Source organism: Procambarus clarkii, chromosome 45, assembly GCF_040958095.1.
Source record: "Procambarus clarkii isolate CNS0578487 chromosome 45, FALCON_Pclarkii_2.0, whole genome shotgun sequence".
Lineage (NCBI taxonomy): Eukaryota > Metazoa > Arthropoda > Malacostraca > Decapoda > Cambaridae > Procambarus > Procambarus clarkii.
Genome location: NC_091194.1, coordinates 4,814,837 through 4,827,736, shown reverse-complemented (window position 1 = coordinate 4,827,736; position 12,900 = coordinate 4,814,837). Strand labels below are relative to the sequence as shown.

The 12,900-nt window shown below is 37.1% G+C and overlaps 1 protein-coding gene across 12 annotated transcripts in view; it reads right to left on the bottom strand.

Annotated features, from left to right (window-relative positions):
- The window catches only part of LOC123769849 (KICSTOR complex protein SZT2), a 146,510-nt gene extending 134,253 nt beyond the window's left edge, over positions 1-12,257 (bottom strand). For all 12 annotated transcript variants that reach the window (XM_045761221.2, XM_045761225.2, XM_069301235.1 and 9 more), the window contains exons 1-11: positions 12,138-12,257; positions 9,259-9,393; positions 7,717-7,990; positions 6,633-6,811; positions 5,181-5,379; positions 4,047-4,267; positions 3,230-3,348; positions 2,887-3,046; positions 2,228-2,333; positions 1,129-1,378; positions 258-413 (exon numbers count right to left, since the gene is read on the bottom strand). In XM_045761221.2, the coding sequence (XP_045617177.2) occupies positions 258-413; positions 1,129-1,378; positions 2,228-2,333; positions 2,887-3,046; positions 3,230-3,348; positions 4,047-4,267; positions 5,181-5,379; positions 6,633-6,811; positions 7,717-7,990; positions 9,259-9,393; positions 12,138-12,185 (1,847 nt within the window). In that variant the 5' untranslated portion in view covers positions 12,186-12,257. The remainder of the gene's footprint in view (positions 1-257; positions 414-1,128; positions 1,379-2,227; positions 2,334-2,886; positions 3,047-3,229; positions 3,349-4,046; positions 4,268-5,180; positions 5,380-6,632; positions 6,812-7,716; positions 7,991-9,258; positions 9,394-12,137) is intronic.
- Positions 12,258-12,900: the final 643 nt, after the last annotated feature.

The window sequence follows — 12,900 nt, the reverse complement described above, 5'->3', positions numbered from 1 at the left end:
TTTTCTAATCAGTTTATTTGGGTACCAGAGACCCCCCTTGCTGACTGAGAATATAGTACTGAATAACTTATAATCAGCAAACGATTATTTCCATACCTAGTTGTGTTAAAGTGGCTAGCAGCATGCTGTGATAGAGCCTGCTAATGTGGCATAACACGACCAGGACCACACAGTGCAGTCTAGAAGTAAAGTTCTTAAAACATGAATGTGTAATATATTACAAGCCTTCCACTTGTAATATAACACACAATACTAACCTTCCACTTGTATTGGTTATATGCAGGTTCTTGGGGAGAGGATGGTCATGCTCCAAGAGTATTCCAATGCGATGGGTGTGCATCCACTTCTGCCAGATGTTGGTGTCCAACATACACACCGGCTTCCAGAAGGTAGTAAACTGAGGGAACTGGTCACTGTAGAGCAGAAAGGATTAAATTCGTTAATAATTACAGAAATTCAAATTGATACCAAACCCTCGAATCTGAAAATAAAGGAATTGACAATGTTTCGGTCCATTCTGTATCAACTCTTAATATAATGGTCCAAGACAGTCCATTAATTTAGTCCAAGACTAAACATTAATTTTTATTTTCAGATTTATGAGTTGGGTGTCTAATTTTCAGTCATGTTATTGAGTTATTGTCTGCTTAGGGCCTCTTTCTGGACAAAAACATCAAATGATGAAAAAGACATTACATCCACAACACACTTCACTACAGCTTCCATCAACATTAGCTATGCCACAAAAACATATTTGCCAGTCCTAAGCCTGCATTCAAATGTTAAATCCAGCTACAGCTTGGGCAAACAAATCAACATATATTTCCTTTATTGTGAACAGTATGAACTCAACAAAAATATGTTTGGATGAGACAGGATTTCATTATGCTGTACTGCATATAGGTTCATTCAAGCAAAGTCCCACTGTAAGACAGCAGAAATTACCAAATACGGATGCATAGTTAAAAACAAAATTTAAGGAAAGAATGGAGTGGTATTTCTGAGGGTCTATTCAGCTTATGATTTCAGTCTAGTTTGACAACAGGTTTTTGAGGTCTGGCTCAAAAAACATCTGGAGGGGCCCTGAACTCTGAAACCTATATATATAAAAAAAGGAGAGATTCTTACCTGGTAGCATCAGAGATGGAGTTGATATGTCCAGAATTTCGATAGAACACAGGATGGCCTCTTTTGATACAATCAGGAATGGTAAAGTATAAGGGGTTAGTTGCAAAGGACTGCAGACCAACCAATAGCATATCAGTATCACGTAGATGCTGAAGAGTACTCCAGTACTTGGCTACCATGCTTTGTCGATATTTAGAGCGAAACTGACGGTGCACATCACTTGTCACATCATTGAGAAATTCGTATGTTGCTGAAAATTATAAAAGGAGCATGAAAGATTTTTCAAATATATATCATCCTGACCCCAAGAATGCTTCTTCAGTGTACATTATGTATGAAGCATATACACAGTTTAATTCTGAATTCTGATAAGGATTAAAATAAACATGGCAATTAGAAAGTCAATTGTAGCCTTAATAATCCTGGTATTGACAGGTTTAAAACCTTAAGACAAAACACTCGGTTAACAATAACTGGGAACTTCTCATGTATGAAGCACTTTAAGATTGCAAAGGTGAAAATGTTACCATGTGAATGTTACCAAGGTGAAAATTTTCACCTCGGTGAAAGCTGAGGTGATGAAAATGTGCTGAACACCTGAACCAAGGCAGAAAGTTACATTAGATGCTAACAGATATATATAAATAATATACAATTGAATAATAGGACAGGATAAAATAGATGAAATTGTAATCACTGGAGATACATTGAGTGACAGGGACATTCTCTTCTGAAAAAGTGAATAGAAAGAGGACATAGGTCAGAATTGGAAATAGAAGCAAGCAATAAAAATGTAGATTCTCCTCCATCATACAAGCAGTGAAAAAGTGGAACAAGCTAGAGGCAGTAGAGACAAACTTAGTCCAAAGCTTTAAGGATGAGTCAGAAACATAAAAATTAGCAGTAGTAGCAACAGACTCTCAAGAGCAAAGAGAAGATTATATTTTGGAATTTAGACAAGTCTAGTGCTACAATCTAAAGGTTATTCAGCATCCCAAAAGCAACAAAGTGGACACAAGAGTAGAAACTTGCTATACATTAACGTAGAGAGAGATATATGCACTTGTAACCCATTAAGCTAAAGCATTCATCAACTTACCCTCAATCCAGACTTCAGTGTTGACAAATGACTGTGTTGGAGGCCAAACAGATCTGATGTGATATTCAATAAAAATTGAATATTTCCATGGTAAAACAAGTACCAGCTGAAATGTTTAAATATGTTAGCTTTTGGGAAAGCATTACTGAAAAAATAAAATGTAAAGAATTTGTCAATAATGAAAGTTCCCCTTACAGTACTTGAGTTTTACTGTAAATGAGCAAGTATGAAAACTATATTCTCAGTTAAGAACAGTGAATTCAGGTGCTTTAAATTCCCGTATTTTTGGTGGTGCACGAATCGGAAATGTGTCTGAAAACAATCTTAGTGCTGGTTGTAGATTCTGAACATTTGTTTCTACATAAATTAAAAGTTTACAGGACCAACTTATATTTAAGGACCCATCTCTGTCTTTATTAAATCAAAATATTAAATTATAGCCAAGTCTTGTTTTTCAGTACAAGAGAGCCTAGATATTTAGCTACACTTTAAGCTTCATTTGTATGAAACTGGCTGACTAAGAATGTCATTTAATTTTGACCATCTCACAACAGCTCAAGATATTGGCAACATGTCAGCTCTTTCATTAGAGTATAGTATAGTGATGCAGTTACAAACGTACTGTTAAGTTAACACCTATCAAGTGCCTGTAAGCTAACCTGTATCTGGTCATCAGCAATGGTAACTTGCTTGATAGCATAACCTTCTCTAAGCCTGCATGACAAGACAGCATTAAGAGCTGTATTTAGCTGATTCTCTCTTTCTTTCTTTCTCATTAGTTCTGTAGCTTCTTGGGCTACTGGAAGAAGGCTGTAAAATCTGAAATACAGAAAATATAAACAATAATTATATTTAACAAAAATCATAAAATAAATACTTATTTTTCAAGTTAACTATGTAAGTGCTTGTCTGTTAATAAAGAGGTTAAGGACATTGGAGATTTATGTATGCCATAAATCTTACTTTGAAAAATTTATAGAGATTTATGTAATTCAAACTTACCCATTCATTCCATCATGGTCATTATCATTATCTGGGCAAAGGCCATACATAAATTTCTGGAAGCCCCAAGACAACAGAGATTTGTGATAGTTGTTCATGTCATAATCATAGTCATCACCCTGAAATAAAAATCTGAATAAGTATACATAAACATCTTCCTGAGCACGAGTCATTAGATTGCCTCCTAGTATAAGACAGTGTCCTCTGGACAAGGACAGACTGTTCAGCATGTAGGATTCTTGGCAACGGTACTGCAGTAGACTTTACAGTTGCTGTGGGGACATACAAGATGCTAGGGGTGGTCACTTAAGATACTCTATCTAGTGAAGAATGATAACAGAAGGTTCACTCAATGTAAACTAAAAGCTTTATAAGAATTCTCCAGCGATAAAATAAGATTGCCAAATTACGCCTCTACCTTAGTACCCACTGTCTGCCTAGACTCCTTGTACATTACCCCTCCAGCTACATCTTGGATAGTCTACACTATTATGTTCTCAAACTATGGATCTGGAAATAAAAGGTCTGATCTTTCCTATCAATACAGTACACGTTAACTATTGTTTACCTCAAATAGCCCACATTCATTATTTTACTATAATTCTCTTTAATTTTTTCAACCTGTCACTTAACTTCTTAACCCTTTGCTTCCACTTCAAAAATAATCTTAAAAATCATTAAAGAACATTAGCAAGGACTACAGTTCACATTTTACCAACATATAATAAAACACTCCAAAAAAATAATGTATTTATATAAATAAATGCTTCATGTTTTATTGCACAATATAGTAATATGAAATATATACTGTACTTACAATAGGTGGCAAAGTAGGTAGATAGGCCCCACACGTTGCCGTAGCTAAAAAACTCATGAGGTCTGAGAATGGAACATAGCCTAACGAGGCCTGAGGATGATACACAGATCCAAGCTGAAGAAAACTGCAAGCTATTGTCTGATTCCTGAGCTGCACTAATAATGAGTCGAACACCGTAGCATCAGGAAGGCTTATTACGCCATCTGTGATCACTACAATACCTGCAATAATGGTAGACATTACACCATCTGTGATCACCACAATACCTGCAATAATGGTAGACATTACACCATCTGTGATCACCACAATACCTGCAATAATGGTAGCCATTACACCATCTGTGATCACCACAATACCTGCAATAATGGTAGCCATTACACCATCTGTGATCACCACAATACCTGCAATAATGGTAGACATTACACCATCTGTGATCACTACAATACCTGCAATAATGGTAGCCATTACACCATCTGTGATCACCACAATACCTGCAATAATGGTAGACATTACACCATCTGTGATCACTACAATACCTGCAATATTGTAATATCTTGCTACCTTCACAAATGATCTTAATGCACTATTGGTATTATTACATGAATGTACACAATCTTTAAGAGAACCAGCTGGTGTCAGTTGTCCATGAATGTTATAGGAAGAGTAAAAGGGGATATCTCTGTCTTTACTACCGATTAGTAAATAGTTACAATCACTACACCACTACCATGGTTACAATCACTACACTACTATCATGGTTACAGTCACCGTACACCACTAACATGGCTAAAGTCACCCTACACCAATACCATGGCTACAGTCCAACTCATACCCTTAAATAGTACAGTAAAGTTCATCACATTTTGATGAATAAATTCCCTAAGGCCAAAAACTGATGTACTACAAAACTCAGCAGCTCGCAAAATTTACGCGATATCCCATTTTTTATCCATGGGTCCTCAGTTAAGATCTGGCAATGTAGTACATCAGTTTAATGACATTGTGAATGCTCGAGAAGGTGGACTGTACTGTACAGTCACGCTACACCACTGATTAGTCATCCTACAAATACAAACTACCCAAGATGTATTAAACAGATGAATTTGAACGACACTAGGATTACAAAACAATTACCTGCACTGCTGTTCTCTGGTAGCAACTGAAGAGCTACAATACCATATCTCAACATATCAACAAAGCCAATATCTGGTGAAACCATCGGATTTGTTAATGTAGTCGGTCCTAAGAAAATGGCCTCCTCCGTCATTCTCTCTTGCACTAGATCACATTTTTCACGAGTAATGTCCATTTGACCATACGTCTGAGCAGTAGCCTGTTGAGTAGCATCAACCTTTTATATCATTCAGAATTACTTTATTAGAATTACACGTCATATTTTTCATAGTCCATGAAAGAATGATTGTAGTAACTCAAGGACTGAAGGCAAAGTCTTTGTACCAATCATTTTAACCAGCTTAACACTTTCGTCCGGCTGCGACACAGTTTGAGTTAATTAATAATCTTACAGATGTCCGCTGGGGACACATTTTGCGTCCGAAATTAAAATATTTGTTAAAATTCCATTTATTGTTCGATTACTATGGGACTAGTTTTAAAATGCGCAGCTTTAGATTGCGAACAATTTGATATCATAATGAACAACGTAGCCTGACAATTGAGGTCAGACCACTGGAAAGATTATAAATACTTGTTAAAATTCCATTTATTGTTTGATTATTATGGGACTAATTTTAAAATGCACGCTTTGTATGTTGAAGTGATGCAGGTGTGCCAATTGGTGCTCGCTCACTGGTAACGCTTGGCCGACTTTCGGCTTTGCTGAGGGGGGGGGTTAATATACTCCTGTAGGGAATTTTTTTGCAAACACATTGGTACCAAAAGGAATGACGTAGCATGAGAATTGAGGTGAGAAAACTGAAAGGGTACACACATTTTACTGCTCTTGCATGCTTACGGGTAACGCTCTGCCGATTTATGGGTTTGGTGTGGGTTGCAGGACGGGCTTTTGGACCTTGTATGCATATATCCCTGTAGGGAATTCTATTGTGAACACTAATACCAAAATGAATGATGTAACACAAAAATTGAGATGAAAAAAATGAAAAGAGAACACACATTTTAGTCTGGTTGCACGCAGACGAGAAACGCCCGCAGCACACTGAGGTAGGCTGGGGCATGCACGCCGGAGATGCGAAAGTGTTAATGTTTTGAATAAAAGTTTTCTGAATGTATCAAATCAAATTGTATATCTATTCAGAACTTCAAAAGTATTCAAACTGTTATGTAACTTTTAAACTAACTCAAAACATTAACTTGTAATAAAGAATATTTTTTATTTGGATACATTAGATAAAAACATGACAAAATCTTTATACAAAAATTAAGCAGTAAGGCTTGTAACAATGGTAGCTGCTACTGCTCAGTTCATAAAAAAAGTTATCCATTAAGTACTGTACACACATTCTGTTTATTACATGTACCTTGCTACTCTGCTAATCTTCAATGCATTACAGCATTACTTTAACAATATTACAAGCAAGTTAGAAACAGTGCCAGCATTTTTACCTCTGCCAGCTGAGCCTCAAGTTTGGTAAGTTTAATGTGTATACTGTCAAGAAATTCATCTAAGTTGTGAACCATGAGGAGCCATCCCTGGACCAAGACTTGCTGAGACTGGGACTTGAAGAATGGTGTGTGAGCAATAATTGTCAGGTACACTTCAGGTTGGAACAGCAGCTGACTCCCTAGAACAACACACATCATTAATATTGTTGAATGTTACTTATATTTCAAACCATAAACACTTACTTTATATTCAAATAGTTGTCAACAAAAACCAAACAGCACTGAAAATTATAATTTATTAAATGTGCCATTACTGTGCACCTATTGCTTCAAGATACATCAGAATTTTTTTTTTAACGAACCATATCTACAGGACAAGAAAGTTATTCACTTGCAGTGTGGTGATTGTAATTATATGAGCAAATTCAGTCATGGTGCAGTATTAACAACCACATGCCAATTGAAATGAGAAGAATTATCTTCCTAATTTGGCAGGATATTTGTGGTACAAGTGCAAACCAGTGGAACCATATATACAGTACTCTTGAAACAGAACTTTGGATTGATAGAGCATTGCAATGATTACTGCCCATCATTCCTCCAGATGTAACCAAATTTAAAGTCATTAAGAAAAAGAAAAACAGTAAAATTACTAAACTTTTAATGAAAACATTACAGTGATTAACCATCTAAAGATCTGTAGCTCCTCTTTCTGATCCAATCTTTCAATGTTTCCCATAGCTTTGGCCTAAGCTCACCTAGAACAGTTCACACACCAGGCCCTCAGAGGTAGTCCTGTCATATAGTGCAGGATGAGCTGCAGAGAGCAAGGAGCTCAATCTTGCCATCCAGGAATACTGCTTTGTACTATAGTAGCATACTGCTAATTCCTCTTATTTAAAAAACATATAACTGGTTACAACATTGATTAAACTAAAGCAATACCGCATTGACAATTTGTCACCAGTTATTTTGAGATACAGTAACTTGCCATTTTGACAAAAAAGGGCAATAAGAAAAATATGTAGTAAAACATGTACATGCATTACTTATCCTCGAATGCATAAAATACAATTTAACTAACCTGGTACATAAAAAGGTCTAACAATGCCTTTTAAACATTGTCTTAAAGTAGCAAAAACTTCATCTAATACAACGCTGCCCTTTGTGACATCCACAACTGAAGTAGATGGAGACAAATCTAAGCAGAACACTAGTCGATATTTCCGAGAGAGGAAATGAAGTGTCGTGCCCTGAGTGATGCGATACTTATACAGGTGTGATGTGTCATAATCCCACTCCTGAGGAATGTCCACAGGAATAACAGACACAACCTCCAGTTCCTCTTCATTCTCTCTCTGAATAGGGAAAAAGAAAAAATTAAAATCCAAATTTTTAAACACAGTATTTGCTTTATCAGCATTCACAAGCTGGCATGTGTGTTTGTGTACTGGGATAGGTGTGCAGTACTGTAGTTTCCCTAATGTTGTTAAGGGATGAGCACTAAACACATTTACCTGAGGGCAACAATCTCTCTCTCTAGTGACCACAGGAAGCCAGCGGCTTATCAAAGGTTCTCCCCATTTGCCTTGATTTTATCAAGCTGGATTTTGAAATTCAGCCGTGTTTTGACATTTATGGCTATGGCGGGTAGGCAGTTCCCCGGGTTTATAACCCTATGGGTGAAAACGCATCTCCTGTTTTCAGTACTGTACTACATTTTAGCTTGATGAGCTTGAAGACTTGTGTTACATCTGACTTTTTAAAAGAAGTTGTCTGCATCAACATCCTCCAAATTATTCAGTCTTTTAAAAGTTTTGATGAGATCAGCCCTATCATGTCTGGTTTGCAGTGTTGGCCCTGAAGACCTCATCTATTCCTGGTATGAGTTCAGTTCTGGAATGCCTTTCTGAAGATGAGGTCTCCATACTTGGATACAATAATCTCAGTGGGGTGCACTGGATATTTATGCAGTTGAATAACGATCTTTTCCTTGAAGTCAAAGGTTCCCGACTATTCCTAGGGTTTGGTTATTCTTTTTTTTTTTTTTTTACTTTACTTACTCCGACTTCTTGTCCAACTTTCAATGAATGGTAAATTCTGACCAAGGTATTTTTCTTAATCAATTTGTCACACGGTAATAATGTTAATTCGGTACTTGTGATGTGCATTGTTTTGCCTCACATGAAAGGTTTGGCAGTTTTTAAATTAAAAAACATTTCCCCGTCTTTTGACCATTTGTGGATCTGTAGAACTCTTTGCAAAGCCTCAATATCATTTTCACTTCCCATCTCGTAATATTCTCAATCTATGCCATTGATGTACAGTACAGTACTTGTGCACATGTATGTAATATGTTCTTACCTAATTATATTTATAAAATATACACATCATTACAGCATTATTATTATTACTATTACTGTTTTATCATCACATTATTATTATCATTATTATACCAATTTAAAACTTGCCTTTCGAGCCACATGTTATACTCTACAGTACATACAGTACTGTATGTGCTTGTGAAAAAGTTCCAAAAGACCTGCCATGCAAAAATAAACAAATTCACAAATTTCAGGAAATAAATTTTGAATTGAATATTTCACAGAATGAAACAAACACTTACAAGTTTTTCTCTTTTTGGAAAAGATATGATGGAATTTATCCGGCGAAGGTACCATTCTGCACGAACATTACGAGAAATGCGATATTCCTTTTTCATGAGAATGTACACATGTTCAGCTTCAAGAGCCTCCACACCCTGAAATGTGATAAAATGAGAAAAGGGAAAAAAAAGGTATCCTGCCAACAAATAGCATGATATTGCTTACTACAAAGAACATTTCAACATCAATAAGAAATAGTCTCCATAGTACCAGTTCTCTTAAATGCCTGTAAACAATGAACAGTTACAAAGTCCCCAGTTAAGACTAACAAGTGAATCAAAATACATACACACCATTGGTTGAAGTGTATCCCATTTATCCACACACTGGAGAATACCAGAAAACAAAACAATTAAAACACAGTATAATATGGATAATATTTAAAACAATTACTGCATTTATTAACAAATGTCTGAAATCAGAGAATAAAGAGGGAACACCTGTGCCTTCGTTAATGTGAATACAAATTTTTAAAAGCATTTGTTTTATGTTAAATGCATTTATATTTACTTTAATGTGTCCATTAAAGAATATTAATTGACAAACAGTATACATTATTTGATCCATCCCACTAATAAATTTTATTATTATCTACCCAAAATAAACAAAAACTTAACAAAGCTTCCGAACACCGTAAACTTCCTCCAACACATGGGGTCCAGTCCCACAATCCCCCGCAGAGAAACTCTGCTGTACTGTACTATCATAGTTTGTCGAGAGTACTACTGAATGTACACAATCTTGATTACATTTTATAATAAAACCAATTACTTTTCACAGCATAATTACAACTTGGGAAGCAATGGCAGTAATGCTCCCAGATGAACCTAAAACAAAGTTTAAAAATGAGTATATCCTTGGATCCACTTCTCATGGTTCGACACCAGTTCCAAGCAATATGAATAGCTGCTCCCTTCTGACAAAATTTATGCACAATATAGGCATACATAGGCCTTGCCTATAATACTCACTAGTTTCTATATAACTCTCACATGGTTTGTGAGTTGTGTTACAAAGAGTTGCAAAATGTAGTTTTTTGTAGTTCTACATCATCCCCCAGGTGAACCACAAGGCCAGATAAAGTGGCTTCATATCAAAGACAGTTTACAACAGACTTCTCAAACTCTCTACAAATCATATCAGACTCTGTACAAATGCTCTACAAATCAAGGGACCCAGAATGTGGAATGACCTTCCCAATCATGTCAAAGATTGTACCTCTCTTAACCACTTTAAGATGCAAACTAAGTACTACCTAATTACGCAGGCGATGAGTCACAATAACGTGGCTAAAGTATGTTGACCAGACCACACATTAGAAGGTGAAGGGATGACGACGTTTCGGTCCGTCCTGGACCATTCTCAAGTCGATTCTACTTAATTAACTTCATGTAACCTACCTTACTTCTAAATGTCAACCCATATCTTGCTATTTAAAAAATAAAAATGCTGTTTGTTGACCAACTTGTATATTGGCTATTTTCTACCATGTTCCCCCTTTTTGTATCTTTTATTATTTTTTTTTTCTTTCAACACAATTTATACTTCAAGCTCAATTACTATTAAGTTTTAGTCTAAATGTTTTTTTCCCCACCTCACCTTGCCCGAAACGCTATGCGTATTAGTGGCTTTAGGTATTGCATGTACTACCTCTATCTTTAAATCAAACTATGTTCGTACTGTAACTCTGCAACTATGTACAGTATGTACTTTCCCTAAATTATTATTATATTATTATTATTACAGTACTTTGAAACCAACCTAACCTTACTCAACTTTTCCCTACCTAACTTAACAGCTTAACCTAACATATTGTATATGGTTTTGATAATTAAAAAAAAACTGTATACAATTCGACCGTACCTACCGACAGCTCAATGTTCAGCCAGTTTTGAGGTTTAACCAAGACTCGTCTGGTGTGTCCCCACCTGGATTATTGTATCCAAACATGAGAGACATCTCCAGAAACACATCTACTTTAGAGGCCACAAAAATCCTTCCAACACTAAGTCGACTCATGCCAGGCATGGATGAGGGCCCCGGGCTAAACAACACTGTATACTAGAAGTGACAAGACTGATCTAACAAAACTTTTAAAACGATGAACGATTTGGAGGATACTGATCCTTATGACTTCTTTAAAAAGTTCAGATGTAAGCCAAACGAGGAACAACAGTTTCAAGCTCCACAAGCCACAATGCAGGACAGAAAACATGCTTTTTTTCACTCATGGGGTTATAAGCCCATGGAACCGCCTACCCACTGAAGCAGTAAGTGCCAAATCACAGCTGCAATTTAAGATATAACAATAAAATTATCAGGACAAATGTGATACCTTTGACAAGCCACTGGCTTCCTGTAATCATGGAGGCCACTAGAAAGATAGTGACCCTCGGGTAAATTGAGGTAAAGTTTTAAAATGTGTATGCAAATCACAAAATATAAGTGACTGCGTACATAGGGCTGTTTACCCACAACTATAAAAGATACCTTACCTAACCTAAAGATATATACTGTACTGTCTTGTACTTGATTACAAGCTGACCAATGTTGAGCCTACCTGCGTGTGGGGCACCAGTCTCCACTCTCCCCCTCAACTTTCCATATTAATTTATTAAGCTTTCTTGCTATCAAAAACACATTCAACAAAGTTCTTTAATCATATATGCGAGTCTGGCCTCTTATTTCAGTACTTGATAAGACACATAAGAAATCAGTGACAATTAAGTTGGTAGGGAAGTTTAGTAGTATGAGGGAGGCGTGGTGGTGTGGTGACTCTCGCGGTACACGCCATGGGACAGCTAGCCTGGGGAGATACCTCCACCAGCCAGATACTTGCCTCCTCCTCCTCCTCGCCTGCTGCACCATATTCCTTTACCGCGGTCATCTTGAGAGGCGCCCCATGTGACCCTCCCCTCGTGGCGTCTTGGGCTCTACTGAGCTGCCCTCAGCTGCCTGGCCTCACCTCCTCACACACACACACACTCATGTACACACTCCCTCACCTCTCACAAGTACGCACTCATGTATATACTCCCTCACACACATTCCCTACGAGTGAATGTGTTCATATTCTCACTCTCACTCGTAATGAGGCTACAAGATGACCTAGGCAAGCTGAAGTGAATGGTCCAACAAATGGCTACTAAAGTTCAACCCGAGTAAATGTAAGGTAATGAAACTAGGCTGTGGAAACAGGAGGCCAGACACGGGATACTGAATGAGAGATGGAGTCCTTCATGAAACTGACAGAGAGAACTAAAGATCTAGAAGTTGATATCACACCAAACCTGTCTCCTGAAGCCCACATAAAAAGAATAACATCTGCGGCGTATGCAAGGCTGGCTAACATAAGAACTGCCTTCAGGAACCTGTGTAAGGAATCACACACATAGATCACACTAACGTGATGCATCAAATGAACAAATCCACAAGGGACGCAGGTTCGAATCCTCGTCACGGCCCTTGTGGATTTGTTCATCTGTGTAAGGAATCATTCAGAACCTTGCATACCACATATGTAAGACCAAGTCCTGGAGTATGCGGTCCAAGCATGGAACCCATACCTTGTCAAGCACAAGACGAAGCTGGAAAAAGCTTAG